Raw genomic sequence first — 21,975 nt, 5'->3', positions numbered from 1 at the left:
AGCCTGCTGTGCTCAGGAAACGTTCTGTGTCCTTCAGCAGGATTAATTTGGCCTTCATCAATCCCCTTCCAGGCCAGATCTGTCACGTTATTTTCTTTCTTCTTCTAGACTTGTAGAGCTTCTGCAAAGTGCTGCCAAGTCTGAAAAGAAGGACAAGAAATTGCCCAGTGTAGTGTTTGATTTGCTACAAGTTTCACTGAAGGAAGGTGCCTTTGAACTGTTCTGGAAAGAAGGTGTGGAGAATGGGCTATTGAAGGAGAAATCGGGACCTGTGAGGTTTGTTTTAACATACATTGTGTGTTCTTTTCCATATTATCCTTCTGTTTCTTGCCCCAGTCTTTCTGCTGCTGCCCTGTGGTAGGATGGACCATATGGTTTCTCATGAACAATGTGAGAACACTTGCTTTTGATTATTTAGGTATTCATGAGAAACTTTAGAGGGAGCCTAAAACCAGGAGTTAGTAAGATTTCTCTTAGAATTGTGACATAGAACAAATTTGGGGTTAAACTTGACTAGGACAGCACGTAAAGGTGATGCACCTCATTGGGCATAAAGGTGTCTTAAATCTGTAGCTTGCTCCTATAAGACTTGTCAGAGGAGCTGTACTGTCCCTTTCTTTCTAAGTGGTTGAGAGGGAGGGTCATTCGGCTTTGTTTGTGTGGTTTAAGAAGGACAGCTCCTGTGTAGACAAACCCTAGTTCTGAAATTTGTGTCTAATACTGCTGGACTTGTGCTTTGTGGGATGGACCGAATTAAAATGCCTGGATATGTTTGGATTCTGACATGGTCCTTGTTTTTAAGTGGGATATGGCTGTCGCTGACATCGTAACAGTAGCTGTTTCAGCTCCTTTTCCAAGTCAAATACTAGATCTTCGTAGGATTATTTAAGTTGTCTGTTGAGACTCATGCTGTACAAAAATGCTGCAAAATCCAGAACACAAATCTGTGACCATTTTGGGGGACCTTAATTTAATTTGGACCATAGCAAGGCAGTCTGTGGCCAGGTTTAAATCTTTCTTAGATCAAGGGTTTAAAAGATGTAGAGGTGCACCTATTAAAAATTTTCTTAATGTAATACATGAGTATCACAGTGAAAGGAAACCATTTTCCAAGCCTGAGCAGTTTAAGTCTTGTTTGACTTAGCTAGGGTAGGTCTGAAAATACTCTTTGTATGGTCAACAGTGGTGCTTTTTTAGCCTGATTTCCTGAAGAAATGAGGCTAGGGCTGTCCATCTAATAACTCCTGAGCCCATTGGGCAATTCTGATCAAATTTGACAGCAAGTTGCTGTCAAAACTAAGTAAATTTCTGTAGTCAAAAACTAAGTAAGTTTTTTTAGGCCTGTGGAAATAAAATACCTGGGGAGAAGAGGTCCAGAAAGTGGACTGTGGAAGGAACTGCTGGTGAGGACTCATCTATTTCTAGACAGCGGAGGACCTGCTGCGGAGAGAGATCTTAGCAGCTATGCTGGTCAGAAGAGAAGCTTTGGGCAGTAGGATTTTTGAACACAGGGTCCATGAATTTTTGACTTCTGCCTTCCTGCATGTTCTGTGTAGCCTGCCCCACCACTTCTTCTCTGTCTTACCCTTGTGTGTGGCTTTACTGCTGTGCCTCTGCCTGAGGGAATCTTCTTTGTTTCCACTCAGTTACATGTGCTACCGGTTGCTGGGCAGTGCTCTCCCCTTGTTGTCTCTGGATCAGCTACAGATGGTTCTCAAAGGGAAAGTGATGCAGCAGTATGGAGAACATGTTGTAACGACTCAGGTAGGTCTTCTGAAAGTACTCATAGTCAGGGCTAAAGACCCTGTCCTGAGTAGAAGTCCTCTCCACCCTCCTTTCTAGTTTCACATTGTCTTGTATAAAAAAAAGTTTATATGATTTTAGACCTTGGACTCTTACTAAAAGCAAGGTTATTGTATGACCACTGGTTGCAGTGGACTGAGTATAGGCTGTGTTTAATCGTCATTGCCTATTTGTGTATTTTTCAGTCAGACTTATTTTAAGGGTTTTGAAATTGTTCAGCACTGACCCACCTGCTTTCATTGATGTTGCTGAGAAAGCTCTAACGATGGGGGAAGCAGAGGAAGGGCAGCTCTCAGCATATTGACAATGTCATATGTCATCCTTTAACAGTCCTTTTGATTTTGCGTGTCCAGAAGCTCCTTTTTGTCTGTCATTGTGCTGGGTGTTGCATGAACGTTTGAAGGCAAAGACAAAAAGGGACAACTCATGCTTTTGTTTATGTTAGTGCTTGTTTCAATACGCACATCTGAGGTTTAAGCACAAATTTTATTTGGGAATTGGATTTTGGAACTCCTCTTCCTCCTTCCCTCCTGGGAAGCCAGCAAACAACACAGCTCTGCAATAAAGGGGGGGAAGAATAAAAGGGGAATACTGATAAAAATGGGCTTTGGGTTGGCTTTTGTGGTAACATAATCCTTAGCCTCTTCATGTGGGCCCAAAAATCATTGGCCTCTCTTGGGAGGAATAGGACTTTGCAGTCTTTCTGTTCTGGTATCAAAGCAGCAATAGATGTGTGGGTTTGCTCTGAAAATAATGCTTACCGTGGTGCCTCCCTGTATGGACCAATTTTCTCCAGGGTTTATCCACTAACTTAGTTGTTTTCCTGTTTCTTGCTTTTTATGCTTGTTGCACAGTGAATTAGGCTGTGTTCTTCCATGTGCATCAAAAAATTTGTTAATTTAATTCCTGTCTGAAACGTACAAATCCACTGAAGACAATGATCGACTATATGGAAAGAGAAATCCCCAATATTGTTGATAACGAGGAAGTAGAAAAGATCTTAGCTTGAATTTGTTGGTTTTGTGCGTTTGTTTTGTTTTGTTGTGTTTTGTCCCTTGACACAGATTGTTTGTTTTGGAAAGCAAATACTGTTATCTTGTACTTTCTTACGGTATTTTGGTTGCTGTTGGAGATGGAACTAGGCAAAGCTTGAATCTGGTATTTACTGACAGTTATCTTCCCGAATCCACTTTTTTTCAACATGGGAGCAAATGTACTTGATTTGCTTTTGTTGAGAGATGACTGATGAAACCCCTGTTGTGAGTTATTAGCCTGTTCACAGCAGTCTCTCCTGGAGGTTTTCTCCCAGTTTTCATACTGATGCACAAATATTGAGCTCTCCAACAGTGGAAGCAGGAGCTTGCTAAGTTGTGTTTTGTGTGAGATTTCTTGCAGGGGTATTTATGTTATAATTGGATGGATCTGTAGTTAATTAGGAATTTATAGTCCCTTTATTTAAAAGAACAGTGTTCCCTAGACTTTCATTACTGTTTCTGCTCCTGCCAGGTCACTGCATTGATCATGATGCTATACCAAACAAGTTGGTTTATTAATTTACAGAAGTTGCATTGCATTTTTGGAATGAAGCCACAGCTTGCCCTCTTCGAGGTTTCTCCAGTTATGCTTTTGTTTTTTTCCAGAACAAATGAGTGGAGTTGAACACTGTGAGCTATGAAAGAACATAAGGAAATAGGATGTGTGGTGAGATGGGACATGTCCTGGTGGTCTGCATGCTGCTGGATGGTGTGCTAAGGCCAGCAGCCTGCCAGCTGTATGCCTTGTGGATCAGTGGCAGGACTGAGGATGGGGCTTAGCACAAAGCAGGAACACCTCAGGATATGGTTTTTAGGTTAAACATGTCAACTCCCCCTCCTTTCAGAATGCCTCAACACTTCTGAGATGCCAGGGAGAGGAGGTGGGATTTGTTCTACCCACTGCAGGTCAGCAAGCTCTAGGGCTGCTAGATGAGACGAGAATTGATGTGGGTGAATTTCCAAATCGAGAGAAGGTCTAAGGCACGTGATGTGAGAAACACCCTGGACTTTCACCCAAAGTAAGAGTTGATCAGGCTAGGAGCTTAGCTGCACAGGCCAGCATGTGGTCCAGCCCGCTGAAGCCTGACTGTTGGGGAAGGTGCAAATTAAAGGGTTGAAGTTGGTACCTGACAGGATTCTGTGATTGCTTACAGTGGTTGCTCCTATGTGAGGAGGACCATGAGGTGAAATTGATGACCTGCTGTATGACTTATGACCAATGTTCAGGCCCGTGACTTTAATTTACTTACTGCAGTCAAATCCGTAAAGTGATTTGTACTTACAAAGACACTCAGACTCAGTGTGAGGTTCCTAACCTGCTTGTTTGACCATGTTTTTTAGCTTCCAGACCGATTTAAGTTTGCTCCAGAGATGGAAGGATATATAGATGAATTTCTGAACAGCTGTGATGACCTGGAGAGGCAGCTGGCAGTGATGATCGGCTTTTCTACTCTCACCAATCAAGGCTATCCAGTGTTCTCCAGCTCTTCCAGGGTAGTCAGACACCTGCAGCCAGTGGCATTGCAAAAATATATTGACTGGCTCAAAGACATGTTCCTCAGGCCAGACTTTGACTGTTGTTTAGACTTCTCAAGTAACCGGCAAAAACAGAACCAGGAGAATGTAAACATGTGAGTGTATAGATGATGCACCTTCCTTTTTCTGTTTTGTGGTTAGAGTAGCTACCTGTGTGAAGTCTGGTTTGGACAGCCAACGTTTGCTGGTTCCCTTCCCACGAGTTGACAATTGTCACCTGTTCTATTGCCTCTGTCCCAGAAGGTTTAGCCTCAGCATCTGACTCTTGCTGGGACAAAATTCAAGTCTGCAAATAGGGGCAAGCGTGGTGAGAACCAGCCAGCCTGACCAAAGCAGACTGGATCACCAAAGAAGCCTTTTCTCTTGCTTTTCTAGCCCTGACAATTGCTTTGGCAAAGATGTCCAGTGGCTTCCTTTTTCACTACAGACTCTCAGGTCTTTGTAGGAATTGTGCATCCCTTTTATCTGACTATTAAACTGGCCTGGGTGCTCGTCTCCTTAGGCCACAGCAAAGCACACCCTTCCATGCCTCAAGAGTATCCTGAAAATATTTATATCCTTTGTAGGCATTTGTAGCAATTTCTAGCTAGGAAAACTTACCAAGAGAAAGTTCTGTCCTCCTTGGTGCTGCTATTTGCTGAATATCCGCAACTTGTTGCTGCGGGTACTGGGTTACTTGCGGGGGCCTCTTCCAAAGATGTAAGCTGTTAAAACAGTATGTCTGTGTGTTACTTGTGCGCCTATAACCTCACTCTACTGACTACTGCAATTCCTGAAGTGCTTTTTGCTAAACTGTAGTACCTTAGTGGGGTAAATAGACTCTTTGGCATAGTAAAAAGCAAACTCGGGAAGATTATATCTCTTCGTATGTACCTGTTGCTTTCTTACTACATAGATGGCATCTTTAGTGTAAAGCCTCTAAATATCTAGATAGTCACCTCATGCTGCAGTGGATTGTCTGGTTTGTGTTTATTTTGGGATAGTCTTCAAACTACTGATTGTGTCCACTTCCTTATTGAAAGACCACAACATAAGATTACTCGATTAAGAAAATGGATCATCCACCGACTTGCTAACATCATTGAAAGTCCAGTGAAAAAAGAAGAGAGCCTTGTGATGGACATTTCCAGGTGAGGATGATTTAAAGATTTAATGCAACGTGTGCTTGGAATAATTATGTTTAGCTCTATAGCAATATTCCAGGTAAGCTGTCCCCATGACACTAGGCAAATTCAGTAGTGGAAATATTCCATAACATAAATAGTTTAGGAGACTGGGTTCTGTTTTCAAAATACCTTCTGCAGACTTGGACAAACTCTTGTCGTAAGTAGTTCAGGCACTTAAAATCACCTTAGTCCCATTTATTTTCAGTAAATTTTAGGTTTCTTGTTACTGAAACTGCTTGAAGATAGTACTTGTAATCTTTGCATCAGATCTTAATAAGTATTTATCTGTTGGTTTAAAAGTCTTGGAGACTATGACCCCAGTCTGACAGTCTGAATATTGAATCGTGTGGTTTCAAGCATTGGCACTTCACTTTTGTGAAGTTCTGAGCATCCTTCTCTCTTCTTTACCCCGTGTACCTTGAGGAAAGGGTCTTACTGTAAATAGTGACTTTTTTCAGTGCTTGGACATCCTTGAATAAAAATGTGGTGAATGTGTGGTGCTATTTGGTTTGCACACATGGGCTGTTCTTGCTTTGTTATGACCCAGCTGGCTCTTAATTTTGTTCTTGTTTCTGTCAATTCTAGGTTTTGCTTCTTCCATGCTTTCTTTGAGACTAAGAAAAAGACTTCCCAAATAAGTGAGGCAAATGTCCTTCCATCAGACCCCTTAGATGAAGAGGCTCATTCAGTGGCAGAAAACTACTTCTTTGGGTAAGGATTTTGCTTGCAAGCTTTAAGTTTGGAAATGTCTCTTTTTTTTTTTCCCGAGGATAAGATCAGCCTGCGAATGGCAGGGCAAGAAGTTTAGGATTGTGAGCTGGTATTGGAGCATTTGATTGACTCCAGGACCAGGGAATGGCTTTTTTTTTGAGGAGATCCTAGATGGATTTCCCAAAGATCCTTAAGTTTTGACCAATAAAAACATAATTTTGCATGGCGAACCTGCTGAGTATGTGTGTGATGACAGGTAGGTATAGAGTTGAGCTCACGTTGCTTTCTCTCATAAGATTTCCATTGCCTCTGTTGCAAGCTGGAAGTGGAAGGATCCAAGAGAGAGGTGGTGGGGTTGTGTGGGTTGCTGTTGGCTTTCTGTCTGCTCTGCATCTGAGCTGCTGATGGCTCTGCAGTCCTCCCTGTACTAAGGGAGATGGAGGTGGTAGTAATAGATGCTTTTAGGTGAGTGCTAAAGCTGGTGCTCCAACCTCAGTAGAGGGAAAGCAGAGGACACAGAATGGGGAACAACTGAGAATAATAGTCACTGTCCTTGGGGGCACCAGGTGTGCTTGGGAACACCAAGACGATGAGCTATACATTACTGTACTTGGATACAGGCATGGGTTGAAACTTAGGCCCTGTGAATCTAGGTTGCAATGAGTGACCAGAGCTCTGGGATGAGAGTGCTCCACTGGTGGGCATTATTTTGGAGTGTGAGAAGGCCATCTGGTTCCTCTGCCAGTAACATGCTGGCTGTTTTTCTTTGTAGGTTACTTCAGACTCTAAACACCTTGACTGTTTTGGGGGATACAGCAAAGGCTGCAGCCTTGAGGGAGAAGCATATCCATGGTGTGACTGCAGATGGGAAGCTGTGGATCTTTCTCCTTGTTGAGTATGCCAACAAGCTGCTCTCCAGTGAGCATGTCAAAGCTGTGAAGCCTTTTACCAAGGGACAGAGGGATGCCTGGGAGAGGTGAGAGACTTGGGAAGCTGGGTGCTGGGTTGGTGAAATGAGGAAGATTGAAAAGCCCTAGTCTTAGTCTCTCTTTGGGCCAGCAAAAGAGAGATTGTGTGCTCTCATCCTCCTGCTGTTGTGGCTACTATAGCAGAGCCATTTTACAGACAGTGGCAGTTCTATTTCTCCCTTTGAGTATCCTGCACCTGTGACTGAGTTTCAGGATGCCTTTCTGTTTCTCATCACCCCATTCCTTTCTTCCTGTTCCTTCTGTGTGTTAACTATGTGTAAGGGGCCATGTACTTTTCTATTTTTGCTCATAGTCCCTCTCCCAAACATGATTGTAACTCTGCTAATCTTTTCTCCTAATAATGCCTGCACTAACTTCTCAGTGACTCTTTTCTGGTGCTCTTTTCTGAGCTTGATTTTCCATAAAGGTCTATGCCTTGACTGTAGTATTAGGAATCTAGCCTGTGCCCAAGTGCAGAGTTTTTTGTAAGCTACACACAGTGAGATACTATTGTTGGGTTAAGATTTTGTATATATGTATGTCCAATTTCAATAAATTAAAGTACAGAAAATGGTACTATGGGTTTGGTCATGTTTTTAGTCTGATCATAAGAGCGGATTTGCTTTGCAATTGTGAAAGACTCAAAAGGGTTTCTTTCTTCAGAACACTTCAGTCTGTGAAGAATCTGCAGAAGAAGGAAAATAAATCAGACAGTGCCAAAGTCATTGCTTTTCAGCAACTTCTGCTTTTAATGGCCATTCATCTTTTCAAGGTAAGACCTCTGAAGCATATTTGTGGTATACATTGGGCTGATAGCTGGGCTTTCTGAGCACTGAGCTGGAGAGTTTCTTTGTGTTCAGAGATCCAATCTTTCACAGCCTCAGGGTTCTAAAAATGGGCAACTGGCAGCTAATAAACTGTGATTCTGACACTAACTGTATACATTGACTTACAGGGGCAAAGCTTGGCATGAGCGTTAGTTTTGCCCTTGATTTGCTGCCGAGTGGAGCAATTTTTACTTAGTTTCATATTTTCTTCTGCAGAAGAGTTGTAGTAGCGGATTTTAATATCTGTACCTATTTAGAGAGGTCCTTAGATTTGGGGTATATTCCACCTGTTGCTGTTGGTAGTGGGGAATTCAGAGAGGGTGTTTACTGTCTGCTTGTGATCAAACAGAATCAGTCTGAAACAATGGATATTCTGAGTGACCTTCTGAACTGCACAGAGAAGGCATTCAGCAAAGAACCTAAGAAGAAAAAGACTGGTGAGTCTTTCCTACAGAAAGAAATGGGGTGGCCTTGCTAATGGTCTGTCAAAAGACAGAAGGTGGCAGTTCTGCATTAGTGAAGCACTCTGACTGCATCGGTTCTGGCTTGATGCACTTATCCCCAGGAGAATCCCCTCTCCTTCATTCTCTTGTCTTTCTAAATCTCTTGTCTCTTGCTCCAGCTCTCTATCCATGTCCTCAGTGCATTGTGTTCCTGCGTGCCTCTTAAGGGATAGGTGGGCTTCACTGCTGGCCATTGTTCAGACGAGCAGTGTCCAAGGGAGTTCAGTCTTTTTGAGTCCTTGTTCTGTGCTGGCCAAGAGCTTGACTGAAGTGGTGGCATTTGCCTGGGCAAAGCTGTGGGCTTTCCTAACAGCCTGCAGCCCTGAAACTTGGTACTTTCACAGCTCAAGTTCTGGGCAAAATAAATGTGTCCTGTGTGTAGATACAGCCTGTTTGCTGATTGGGGCTAGTCCTTGTTTAGGGCCTGTGGAGCTAGGTTGGGACTTGGCCAGGAAAAAAACGGGCTTGGTGTTTTGACTTCCTCTCTTAACTGTGGTCCTGTTGTTCTCATTAAATCTCTGTGTAAATTTGAGGGTACTGGTACTGTGAAAATAAAAGCTGTAATTCTATGGTGGCTTGCTTGTATGTAGGTTAGGATTCCCAAACTTTTGAACTAGTGGACCAGTTTCAAATGTCAGTGCTTTTCATGGGTTGCTGTGACCCCTGGTTTCATTGGAAACACTATAAAAATATATATACTTTTGCTGACTAGCTGCTGATTGCTTTAATGCAGCCAAGTAGGTGTCACATGATTTGGAGAACTGCTAATCTAAGTAATGATTTAATCAATAGTAGAATTTGTTACCTGGTAAGGCTTTGCAGTGGCCTAAGCAAAGCATGTTTCTCCCTACAGCTAGTAGCCTTCCAACACAGCTACAGTCTTTAGCTTGACACTCGGTTCTCTCTGGTCTGTTGTTGAATGAGTACTTCTAATGATCAGCTAGAATGACTTATCTTTTTTCCTTGGTGAATTTTTCTGTAGTCTCTTATTGATGTGCCAGTGCAGTGTTTTTGCCCCTTTCTGTCATTGTTTGTTTGTTCCTGTGCAGAGCCAGGATGGGTTGAGGTGATGGTGGAAATCCTTCTCTCCCTCCTTGCCCAGCCCAGCCTACTTGTACGTCGGATTTCCAAGAGTGTGTTTGTACGGATATGCCCTAACCTGACCAAGAGGGGCTTGCAGCTAATCCTGGATGTAAGTGAGGCACTAGTAGAGCATTGTACTGTTCACCTGTCTTGTCCCTAACAGATACACAGGCATGTCTCTATTTTGGGATTAAATAAAAGCCTCCTTGATTTAGAAAATGTCTGACAATGTGTGCTATTGAATTTTAAATGCAGCTTACAGAGAGTGGTTCTTGGGGGCTTTTTTGTTTGTTTGTTTGTTTTTTTTTAATGGGAGCCTGAGATCTGCTAACTTTAAGCTGTATTCTTTAAGCTGAAGAAATTCCTGTGTCAGTTTATATAGCTGGTAGATTTTATATGTAAGTATAAATGGTAACAACTTCTTTTTTCTAGAAAGGCTAAAAGCTTAGAGGTGGTAAAAATAAGTGACACTGAAAATCTGAATTGGTTGTACCACTGAATAAGGTGGTGTCTTCTGAGAGAGTAATATGTGGATTGCAAAGATGAGCTATCAGGTACTTTATATGATAAACCTAATACTTAATTTGTAACAAATCAAAATTTGTGATGTCACCAACCTCTTCAGTTTAGCATATTAACAAACATGATATAAGCCAGAAAGTTGAATGCCCTTACTTACTATTTCATTATTCAGCTGGCTTATTGTGCCGAAATTCTTGTCTGTTGTACACAAGAAATGCATCAAAACAAAACACTGAAAAAACACAAGTCCCTCTTTTTTGCAGGTTCTTGACCCATACCAAGAGCAAAATGAAGAAAGTGCTGTTGTTGTGATGGAAGAATCAGAGAAGAAGATCAAATCTGCACAGGATACGGTAGTTGATGTGCCATTGCCAGTGACAAATACTCTTCAGACCTTCACTGTTTAATGTTTCTCATGATTTGTGGTATTAGACGTAATTGCATTTCTCTGTCTTGAGTAAAATGGCTGTTGCTCTATTAAGATTTATTTTAAAAGAGCAACACACAAATGGCTTGTTGGAAGTGCATGTTTATTAGCCTGTTGGCCTTGAAGGAAAATGCTGTTGTAGGTATGGCTGTATGAATAGATGACTTCCTGAGAACAAATGACTGCATCCTGAAATTAGCACAGGCCTCTTTTTTGCAGCCGCAGACTGAATCGTTGCTGTGATGCACAGCCATCTGAATTCAAGATCTTGGGTTTTAAGAACTGCAGAGATTTGAGTCACAAAGCATTATAAGCATTAGCGGAAAGGAGAGTCAGATGGCAGCTGTTACTTCAGATGTTCCTTGGAAGCTTCTTTTTGATACTGGTTTAATATGACAGTCTGTATTGCATTCTGCCTTTAGGTCTTGTGAAGACCTGGTATCTCATCTGAGTTGTCTTTACTTGAATCTGAGGGCTGAAAGCAAGGCAGTGGTGTGAGGGCAGGCCTGAGTTTTTATTTCTGAACAGTGATACATCTGAGAATTGAGTAGGGCTTGAGGAACGGTGGGGTCAGGAGATGAACTTTTCTTCCTCAGGATGAGGAAGGAAGTGAGGACTCCTCAGATGAAGGCGACACTGAGGAAGAAAATGACAGTGAAGATGAGGAAAAGAATGAAGAAGTTGATGATGATTTTCGCACCCAGCTGATGAATGTTCTCCAAGCAGGGAATGCATTGGTACGTTTTCACTGCCTACCTTGATGCAGATACCAGGAGGTTTGGGGTCGTGAAAGATTATCTAACGCCCACATCCTATCTGAGCCCATGCAGTGATAGCCCTGGCAGTCATCTTTGTATGGCATTTGAAGCAGGAGGTCAGGATCTTCAAAGCAAGCTGTGGGGATAAGTCTTCTATTTAGTGTGTCTTGAGTGCTTTTGCTTGTCCAGTCTAGCCTGATATAGCTTGTATTCCTGCCTGTAATAAACATGATTGATGTGAACTGAAGCACTGAGGTACTGTTATATGGTGCCTGTATTGGCTGGCCTGTGTGGAGGAGTGTGATTGCTGTAGGCCGCTCTGGAGACTTCTTGTAGCAGTGCTGGAGTGTGGTTTAATGATTCCTATAAAGGCTACAGACATAGTAACATTAACCTCTTTACTGAAGGAGCAGCAGCACAGAGGGAGTAAGTGTCAAAACCTCAGCCTCTTCCCTCTCCTGATCCTCTAGCTCTGTGTTAGTACTGTGCACCCAGGATTGCCTGATAGCTCATATTTCCTAGATTTTTCATTGATGTGAGCATCTGTTTTCCCTCCCCATGTTGTTATTCTGGGTCTAGAGGAAGCTACATCTCTACTGTGATTGTGAGTCCGCTCTTGGCTGCGGTGCTCTCCACAGTGTCTTTTTGAAGTACATGAAATGATGTGTTGTTTTTGCATTCTAAAAACAAAAGGGAGGAGATGAGAGTGATGAAGAGCTGGATGATGAGGCTATGATGGCTCTTGACAAGAATATCTCAGCCCTTTTTGCGGAGCAGCAAAAACGGATCCAGGCGAAGAAGAATGAGAAAGACAGGATGCGGAAAGAGAAGATCCTACGGAGGGATTTCAAGATTAAGGTGGGAGCTAAGTGTTCGGTGTGAAGACCTCTGGCTTACTAGAACATTAGTTTTAGTGTACTGCATGCCATGAGCTACTTAACACTGAACAGCTTGGACATAGATGTATGTCGTAAGCTCCTGCCGGTTGGGACTGGATTGGTCTGGCTTTGTACAGCACCTGGCACAGCAAGATCATGGTCATTGATTGGAGGCTTCATATGCCTACGTCAAAACAAAAAACAGGACTGTGCTATCAAAAAGTGAACCGTGGTTTCCATTTGCTGATCTGAAATGATTAAGTTTATTAGATCCTTCCCCACACCTACCCAAAGGTGTAGGTGCCTGTCAGTTTTTGTAAACTGGACAAGCTCGATGTGCCTTAGTGTGACATGCATAAAAACCCTCTGGCAATTTTGCAATGTAAGCTTTTTTTTGGCTTGTTATGCTAATAAAATCAGGAGGATTATGGCTGACACCCCCTGGTTATTTGTGACTGTAATACTGACTTCAGGCCACCTGGTGTCAGTGTGAACTGTCCAGGATATTCAAGCATCTAGGGACAGTTCCAGCCGCTCGCGTAGAGAAATGTCTCATGTCAGATTAGCCAAGATGAAGCCTGAATCGTGTAGCGATCCATTGGCTTTACTGCATTTTCACTCTGATGCTGTGCTACAAGAGGCTGATCTTATGCTAATGCACTGTCTGGAAGTCACGTAGGGCTCACAGAGGTGAGAGCTATCAGTTAATGGTGCTAACAGAAATATGTGCCAAGTTATAGTGACTGCTGGTCTGGCCATGTGGCAGTGATTCTCGTAACTGCTGTTTCTAAATGGTGTCACTGCACAAAATAGGCTGAAGTCAACAGGCAGCCTTTAATCTTCAGTTTCAAGTTTTTAATTTTCAGTTTCTCATGCCCTAGCAGTACAAATGATAGCAGAAGGTGTACAGATCTCAGCTGCAAATAGTTTTCTCTAGCCCCCTTCAGCTGCTGCGTAGCACACTGCAGTCTGTGAAGGAGCTGCTCTGGGTAGATCCATCATATTTCTGTGTCTGCATTACTTCTTACATCAATAACTATGTTTGCAGGTGCTGGATCTGATTGAAGCATTCCTGACTAAGCAATCAGAGAACCCCTTGGTGTTTGATGTCATTGAGCCCCTGCTTCGGGTGATTGAACAATGCATGAGCTCAGACTCTGACAAGCAGGAGATTGACTTCCTCCAGAAAACAGCCAATATCTTCAAGTAAGTGTCCTTAGTCCTCCAGATAATAGGCAATAGCTTTTGGTAGATACCAGTGGTGTTGGTTGAATCCCAGAAGGTGGCCTTTCTAAGATCAAAGACAATTGTTATGCTTATAGGTTACGTGTAGAATTAGGTTACCAGCACCACACATGCACATGATACTTAGTCATTACCTGCAGGAGAGAAATCAGGATCTTGGTTTTCTAGTCTAAGGGACTTCAAGTGTTAAACCTGTCTGCAGGTGGAAACCTTAAGAAAAAACATTGGTATTGTAGGCATGGTGCCATGCCACTAAACATCTTCACAGGCCTCTGACCTCTGAGTCAGACCATGCAACAAATCCCTAGGCTTAGAGTTGCTGCTGTGGCTGGAACAAAACTCCCAACAGGTTATTATTGAGACAGGCAGGGTGCAAATTCTCTCTGTTCACGGTCGGAAGTGAGGCATGATATAAGCTAGACACAAACATGATGTGTGGTGTGTGACATGATGTGTCCTCTGTACACCGCTTGCTGACATCCTCAGTGCTGCTCTCTACCCCCCATTGAGAAGCAGTTCTGCAGTAACAGCATTTGAGCCAGTTAATCGCCTTTGTGGGAGCTGTGGAGGGAAGTTGACTCTGATGCCTAAATAGGTGCTTGAAGGCAAAGAGCGGTTAAGTCTCCTCACCCTTCTTGCCACAGCAATGACTGCCTCTTTTGCTGCCCACAGCTAGCACCGTTTTTGTTTATGTGTTGCCCTGAGCTCAGTAATAAGGGTTCATAGCAATCTGTTTCCCAGAGCCCTTTCTGTAGGTAATGGCTTTGGGTTTGTTTTTAATGCCCTTTTAGGAACTCATTGTGCCGAACTAAGCAGTACTGCAAGAGAGTGGATGCCCTGAAAGAAGATTTGCATGCTTTTGTGGAGAGGCTTGTGAAGAAGGCCTGCAAGCACACTGACTCTTCAGTGGCTCTCTATTATTTCAGGTGAGTGTTAAAAAGGAGCGTCTCTACTCTGTGCTGTGGGGTGGTCTGTAAGCAGGTGTAATGTTGCATGTTAAAACAGTTCAGAGAAGCGAGAGACTCGATGAAGGCTAGGTGCCAGCATCTGTGTCTTACGTGAGGACTAGTCAGTAATCCTAGCAGTCTGAAACATTTTCAAACAGATGTCCATTTTTTGGTGATCATCTTCTGTGGGCTTTGTGATACAGAAATGGTCTGGTACAGCTTTGCTGATAGTGATGGGAAGCACTTCTTTGAGGCTTCACTGGGGAGTAATGAATTGTGTGCGATTCAGTGTGGGGATGAGTGTAATTTATAGTCAATCTGCAATGATCATTGGGTAAGTACAGTGGTTTACTGTCCCCATGATAGCACAATGAGGACAATAATGATTGAGTCCTGACTGTATGTACCAGTTTTCACTCCTTTGCTGCTGAATGCAGGTGAATTAGGATAAGCCATATGTGTATTTGTTAGGAAACATAAGGAATCTTGCTGTTTCCTGGTGTAAATGGGAATGCTATTTATCAGTAGGCTCTCTTGTGACTTGCAGGCAGTTTCAGGAGGACTTTCATACTCTGTCTGGGATTTTTCAACACAGCTGTGTGTGAAGTGGGTACCATGTTGCATGGTCAACCCAGTGCCATCGTGCCATGTTGGCTCTGCAGCACACCTGGCTTGTGGCTGGGCAGACACTGGTACTTCCTGGCAGCACAGAGCTGGCTGTGTATGCCGCATGGCTCCCTGACAGCTTCCTGGCAGTGGCAGTCCTGAGTGGAGCTGTGCCCAGTTAATACAACATTTCTCAAAAGCAGCAGACTGTCTGCATGCTCTCTCAGTTGATATGCCCGAGTTCTCCAGACACACAGCAGCTTGGGCTGAGAGGGCTGCACTGCAGCACTGGCTGAGCTGTGCAGGCTTGGAAATCCTGGGCAAATGTAGAAGTCCTCAAGCAGTGCTACTCAAAGCATGAGCTTGAGGAAACCAGGCTGATAATGAGGATGTCTGACTGCAGTGACAGATAATGAATTGATTTATTTGTCTTTAGATCTGGCAAGAGAGAGTTGGACTGAGATAAGCAGCCCTCTCGCACTCTTTAACACCCCTTGTTACAGAATAAGCTGCCTGCATCACTTGGCCTCTGCCCTCAGGTGGCTTTGCAGTGGCACCGTGACACTGTGGTAACTGCTATGTTCTCCCCTTTTCCTTTTCTTTTTTAGTGCCTCATTATACCTGCTCAAAGTGTTGAGAGGAAACACGTCCGATAAATCATCAACTCCTCCTACCCCTCTGCCAGAGAAACAGAGCAACACCATCCCGCAGGCTTGTCAGGTTAGACAGCAGCCTGCTTTTGAGGCAGTGTTTTTTGCCAGTAAAGTTACATTACCCCATTTCGCTGAACGGGCCTTGCTTATTCAGTCTCGCTGTTCCTGCTGCTTGCATATACCTGTCTACATGATTTCCATAAAGCTGTCAAATTCCCCATCCCCTTCTGGCCCTCACCTTCCTGCCTTTGCAGTGCCTGCTTGCCCATAGCCACCAGGGGCTGCTGATGTACAGTGGATTCAGGTTAATTGCCTAAGAAGCCTGGTGTATATTTATGCTGCTCTCCTGGCTGACTTGCTACTTTTTCCACTAATCTCTTGACAGTCACTCTTGAGTTCTTTTCTGGGAGGGTGCTGAGGAGCAGGGAGGCACAGGACAGTGGTGGGTGAGAGTGAATTCCCATCTCTCAGAGGTTTGGGCTGAGTTATCTCAGGGTGAAGAGAGTGTGGAGCAGCTGTGATTTCAGTGGTAGTTGTTTGCAGGGAGACTCTTCATCTGGGTGTGCTGTGGGTGTCTATTACTCGGGGAGCCTTACTCTCTGGTTCCCTTTCACCTACTGTCTCTGCTGAATTTCTCAGGTCTCTAAATTTGGTGACCCTATGTATTGGACAGCCCAGTCCAGTCACCTGCACTAGAAACCTGGCAAGTAGTGGTTCACCAGCTAGCATGATACTTGCCTCTGAACCTCTCAAATTGTGTGCAGGAATTAGTGTCTTAATCCTGTTGACATTTTGTGGGGGAGAAAAATAAACAGGGCTACCTCATAACAAGGGAGGGCCTGGAAATTACAGACAGTGAGATATTATTAGCAGCTGAAAAGACAGCCAATATTTCTAAGGCTTAGTGAGAGACCAAGAGTGTTAATCCAAGAAGCTCTTGTTCTGTGTTGGGCCTTTCTGGAAAAAAAACCCCCAGAGATCTATAGGGAATACAAACAAGATACTTAATGTTGAGGCTGGAGTGAGACATGCTTCACAGCATCCTTGTGCTTCCTTGTCCTACACAGAGAAGGCTATTATTTCTGCAGGAACAGAGCTGTGGTCTTGATCAGCCAAGGACACAACCAGCAGCTGTAGTGAGTTGCTGGTTTGAGGGAAGTGACACAGTTCAGTTTGTGTGATGCTGCTGGTGCTGACGTTGTGTTGAGGCTGGGGAGGTTTTGTAGAGGGGAACCTGAGACAAAGGTGTAGTGTGTTTCCAGTGAGCAGTGCTTTGTGAGCATAATCCGCTTTTCAGTAAGCAGCAAAGTAGAACTGGAGTAGACCCTATGATGCAGTGGCCAAATTTATGGAAAAGCCTGTTACTACAGAAGAAATATTTTACAGTAAACATCTGCATGGGAGGAGGAATCAATTTTTTCCCTGCAGATGTGTATGTCATGTAAGTATTAAGTATAGACACTTCACTAGGAAACTGGGGTCATGGATTTCAAGATCCTTCTCCCCTGTTCCACTCTAGCCTGTGTTCAGCTGCAGTAGCACTGGGAGTTTGACCTGAGAACGGCACATAACATTAACATGGCTTTAACTTGCTTTGGGGCCATGGAAAAATTGCTTGGGCAGAGGTTCACAAAAGGCCCATCCACTGTTGTGAAGATCACAGCTTTGACCTCCTGGGCGTTAATTTTTCTTTCTTCCCAGGGAGCTGTGCTTCCCTCGCAATATGAGAACAGTCAGGAACGTTGGGATGTGATGCTTCACATTTCGCTGTTCATTCATCCCTCTGTGGTTAGTTTAGATCCATATGGCCTGTGCGGGTCTCAGCTGTTGCTGCATGTCTGGGTTTCTTGTTCCCCACCAGAGGGAGATATTAGAGCATTTACACAGTTCTGGGACTGCTGGATCCCTGATCAGAGCTAGGGCTTGTCTGCTGGGTACCTGGAAATTCTGGACATAGCTGCTAAGTGTATGTAGATCTAGATATCTACATACGCTAATATCTACAGGTTCAGATAGCTCTACAGCTGAGAATGCCATGTGCACAGCATAGCTGCTGCAGGATGGTCTTTGAGTGTTCTGTGAACTTCATGTGTGTTAGACATGCCCACCACAAACCTAGAAATACAGACCCTACACTACACCACACTACATGTAGTGAGAAAGCTGTGCTGCCCTTCACTGACCATGGTCATATGGCTATCTGTACTTGGAAGAGCATGTTTGCGGCCCACTTTGTTGTTTTTTCATGATTCTATGTTGTATCTTGTAGGTCGGTATCATATAACCTACCCAGAAATATCTAGTTGTTGGAAAAATCTGTGTGCATTGGCAGAAATTAATTGCTTCATTGTTAGTGATTCATCCTTGTGTTTCACTGGAAATTTTTTTGTTCTGTTTTTTTCGCTATAGCTTTTGAGCACAGGTTGTTTGGATATGGAGAGGGTGACTGTAATATATCAGCAAGCACTGACACAATTCTTGACTAAACGGAACAGTGCCCTTACAAGCTCCATGTTCCATGATCTCTTCAGACGCTTCCCGGTAAGTGTGGCTGACTGTGTGGTATGTTGTGTTCTGGTGGCTCCAAAGTACAATTGTAATTCTGGAGAAAGTAGGGAGAGAAACTTCTCTGCTTTATTTCAGGCTTTTAAAACTGCTGTGAGGTTTCCTAGGATCTTCACCTGCTCAGACTCTTAATACTGCATGTTTTGATAGCAATGCTGCAGAAGGCCAGGATATCATTTGTGGTTTGGATTGGGTTATTGTATGGAGAATGTAGGTGAACAGAAAGCTGCTCTTTAAAGCATAGCCTAAGAAGCTCCGATTTTTTACTAGTATTCAGGACAGTGTGGATGAGCAAGGTTTGCACAAAGTGCAGAAGGGGCCAGCTTGTCTAAATGGCTAACGTAGCTGCTCTCCAACTTGCTCTCACTGTATGCTCAGTTTATCAGTTTTCTTCCGAGAAGGCTGTAGAGCGTAGAGTCTAATTGGAATCTAATCTGCAAGCCAGATGTTCAGACAGTGTCAGTGTCTGAAATGTTTGAGGTATTTCCTGCAAACTTGACCTATGCCTGGAGCTGGTCTTCACTATGAGGACAGCCAGTTTTTAAGAAACAGGCCTTGGGTCTGAATGTCATACAGTTCTTCAGGGATTTTTAGGTCAGATTGAGGTAGAGACAGTTGTCAGAAGCCCTTTCTGAAGGGCTTCAATCTTTTAGAATTGATGTCTGATGGGAGGGTGGGAGGAGACACAGGCTTGTGTAGCTGGGGGACGATGCTTTCAGGCTCTGAGGGAATCCATCCAGGATAGAGTTCTTTTGCATACCAGGTTTCTTAGGACACCAGCCCACAATGCTACCTGCATAAGTTAGTGAAATAGGGGCAATAGAAGGTTGTGTGCTGCCCACATGGACAGCAAGCTTAAGATGCCATCTGCAGGTTTCTAGAGACTGGATTCCATGTGACTGTTCCTTGCAGAAATGTCTTTTAAAATCTCTAAGCTCATCCTTTTTATAAAACAAAGGTAATGATATACACAAATACCGGCTTATTTAGAGCTGGGCTTTGCCAGCTTGCTAGAGCTATCTGTTCTTTTAATAGTCTTCTTACCCCCAAGGAAGCCATTTCAGGTGGTGTGGTTGGAATAACCATCTGCCTGATATGTCAGTGCACTGTGCAGCAAACTGTTGTCTGTACTTTGTCAGGGCCAGAGCTTCCAGTGCCTGATAGACAGCATTAGAGGTATGCCAGTAAAGTATTTGCAATCCAGATGCTTTCTCATTTCTTGTGTCTGGATTCCTTGTGCCCCTCAGTTTGGAAATATTTTGCCTATAAACATAGAAATTGGTAGATTGGGCTGGAACAGAGGTTCATCAAGCTTTGCTGACAGTTATCCCTCCTCTAGAAAGGTTGTTTTGATCAAGACTTGTTGCAAGGGACAACTTTAAAGATAAGCTGTCTCCAGGGAGGCTTTCCTCCTGACACAGTTGTTTCTGGCCACTTTAGCACATGGGATCAGATCTTTCCCCAAGCTCTGGCATTCTCCAGTCTAACTCAGCATGTTCTCTTTTGCCTCTGGACTGTTCCTCTGTGCAAAGTGAGCTGCCTGTGTAAAGTATTGGGCAGATGCAGACTTAAATCAAGAACCAGGCAGAACACAGGAGGTGAAATCTTTGCTTGATTTTTCTGATTTAAGAGTTTTGCTGCTGATTTCCTTGTGATCAGGATTTCACTTTGGGCTGGTGTGAGCAAAGCTGTTAATTTTCAAATAAGCTGTTGCTGATCTCTGGGCACTTTTTCTTTCTTGTGGCATTTTCTTCTCACTCAAGAAGCTGTGTAAAATATAGACTGTTTTTCAAGCAAAACAAGCCTGTCAGCAAACTGCTAATAAGAGACTGGGTCTTTCTTTGTTACAGATCATGTGTAAGCCATTAGTAGATACGCTTGTCAAGTCTATCACAGCAGGAGCCAGGCAACATCAGCAGGTAAGAAGGAAAGCAAAGAAACAAAGCTGTATTAAACAGTCAGTCGGAGAAGTCACTTAGTCACGGCAGCTCAGATGATGCTTAATATGTTTATTGCTGCCTTTAGGGCTGCCCAGTTTTGAGAATTGGGCTTCCAGGGGGGAGAAGTTTTGCAAATACTGCCTTGCTGCTTCAGGTATTTGACTAAAGTTGTGGAAGTAGCTTATATATTCATAGTCATGGGGATTCTTTAGTAGCATCTCCTTTAAAAACTGCCTGCAGCTTTCAGGGTTGCGGCCTGATGGTTGTAGGGGTTGCCTTCAGTCACTTATTCCTTGATTACTTTCTTATTGGTAAGATGTTCTTCCCTATTAACACAGCATGTTGTAATCCTTGCCTCCTAATGCTAACTTGAGGTTAGCGTCTCGTGTCTGTTCCGCGCCTTGCCAGCTGTCCTGCATTTTCTAGGCCATGTGCTTCTGTGTCTAGCTTAAAACCACCTGTACTGTAGATCCTGTTTTTGATGGTTGATTGCATGTGCCTGACTAACACAAAATTAGTGGAGCCTTATCAATAAAACATTGCAGGGTGAGTGCAGAGCTCACTGTTGCATGAGCAGGGAATGAGGCCTGTCTGGATTTTCACTGCAGCATGCACTGCAGTGGGGGTGCCTTCCATGCAGTTAATAACCAAAACCCCTTTAGGCCAGTAGCACTGTGTCTCAAACTTTCCCACGCCCTAGCTGTGACATGCATCTGTCCCCTGCAGAAGTGCATCCTAGATTGACTTTTCTCTTTCATAAGTAGCTGTTTTATTGCTTCTGATCACTGGAGGGAAAGTGAAGGGCTAGGTATGTGTTTATAGCAAGGCTGCTTTACATTGTCAGTGTAAATTGCATTTCAGGCTCTTTTACCCAATAGGAATGGCTCTGATTTAAAGAACAAGAAAAAAGAAAGTGAATTAAGCTATTAGTAATTTCAGTGGATAGAAGTAAGGATGTGTTACACAAATAGCAAACAAATTAATTGTAAGGCACTACTTGATCCTATCCTCAAGAGACCAGAACAGCATCCCAAGCAGACAGCTTCATTATGTGGGTGTCTTTGCTTCTCCCCAGGGAATAGCATTGTCCTTCTTTCAGGGCTTCTACAGCTACGTGCTTGAGCTTTGTTTCCAGAGCCTGTTTATCTGTGGGTAGGAGGAGTAGGGGAGGACATGCAGTGTGCTGTGTGTGGGAGACTGGATAGAGAACATGGATATACTACTGTTTAAACAAAGGCAACATGGAGAGTAAGCTTTCTAAAGCTAGTGGAGTTTGGAGTTGCAGCTTTACCTTTTTTTGCACACTGCTTCCTTTTCAGGAATTCTGGCTTCTGCTCATCAAATGTCCAATTTGTCAGGTTTTCAATTAAATTTTCCCACTGATTCTCAATGCAAACATGCTTTGGTGGTATCCTAGGGGGTAGGGTAGCGGCCAAGCTAGGTGGGTGCATGTGGCAAAGTGATATCATGGGTAAAGCAGGGGGATAACTTCTCTGCAGCTCCTGACAGCCTCTGGGGGAGTGAGGTGGAGGGGTTCAGCTACCAAAAGGGCTGTCCTAACTCAGAGTCCTGAAGACACCAAAGCTCTCCTGGTACTCTGACTTTGGCCAGCCCTGATGGTCGAAAGGTAAGTGGGGTAGCCATTTTCAGCCCCTGAACACTGGCTTCTAATCATTAAACTAGCTTAATTCCCCTTCTAACACTCCTGTTATTAATGCTGATCATTCTGCCTATGCCTGCTGCATCTGTATGAACAGCTAATCCCTCTGTGATTTTGACTTCTTGGCTCTGTGCATCCTTTTG

At 43.7% G+C, this 21,975-nt stretch overlaps 1 protein-coding gene across 1 annotated transcript in view; it reads left to right on the top strand.

Moving 5' to 3' along the window:
• The window catches only part of MYBBP1A (MYB binding protein 1a), a 63,423-nt gene that overhangs the window by 4,917 nt on the left and 36,531 nt on the right, over positions 1-21,975 (top strand). Inside the window, exons 8-24 of the mRNA XM_049801969.1 lie at positions 109-276; positions 1,647-1,764; positions 4,179-4,468; positions 5,396-5,503; positions 6,125-6,250; positions 7,023-7,226; positions 7,882-7,990; positions 8,395-8,482; positions 9,598-9,740; positions 10,417-10,506; positions 11,177-11,317; positions 12,032-12,196; positions 13,265-13,422; positions 14,253-14,387; positions 15,623-15,734; positions 18,077-18,208; positions 20,083-20,151. Coding sequence (XP_049657926.1) covers positions 109-276; positions 1,647-1,764; positions 4,179-4,468; positions 5,396-5,503; positions 6,125-6,250; positions 7,023-7,226; positions 7,882-7,990; positions 8,395-8,482; positions 9,598-9,740; positions 10,417-10,506; positions 11,177-11,317; positions 12,032-12,196; positions 13,265-13,422; positions 14,253-14,387; positions 15,623-15,734; positions 18,077-18,208; positions 20,083-20,151 — 2,356 coding nt within the window. The remainder of the gene's footprint in view (positions 1-108; positions 277-1,646; positions 1,765-4,178; positions 4,469-5,395; positions 5,504-6,124; positions 6,251-7,022; positions 7,227-7,881; positions 7,991-8,394; positions 8,483-9,597; positions 9,741-10,416; positions 10,507-11,176; positions 11,318-12,031; positions 12,197-13,264; positions 13,423-14,252; positions 14,388-15,622; positions 15,735-18,076; positions 18,209-20,082; positions 20,152-21,975) is intronic.

Source organism: Accipiter gentilis, chromosome 6 (assembly GCF_929443795.1).
Source record: "Accipiter gentilis chromosome 6, bAccGen1.1, whole genome shotgun sequence".
NCBI classification, from domain to species: Eukaryota; Metazoa; Chordata; class Aves; order Accipitriformes; family Accipitridae; genus Astur; species Astur gentilis.
Note: the sequence above shows the minus strand (reverse complement) of the source record. Positions and strands in the feature narration are given on the sequence as shown.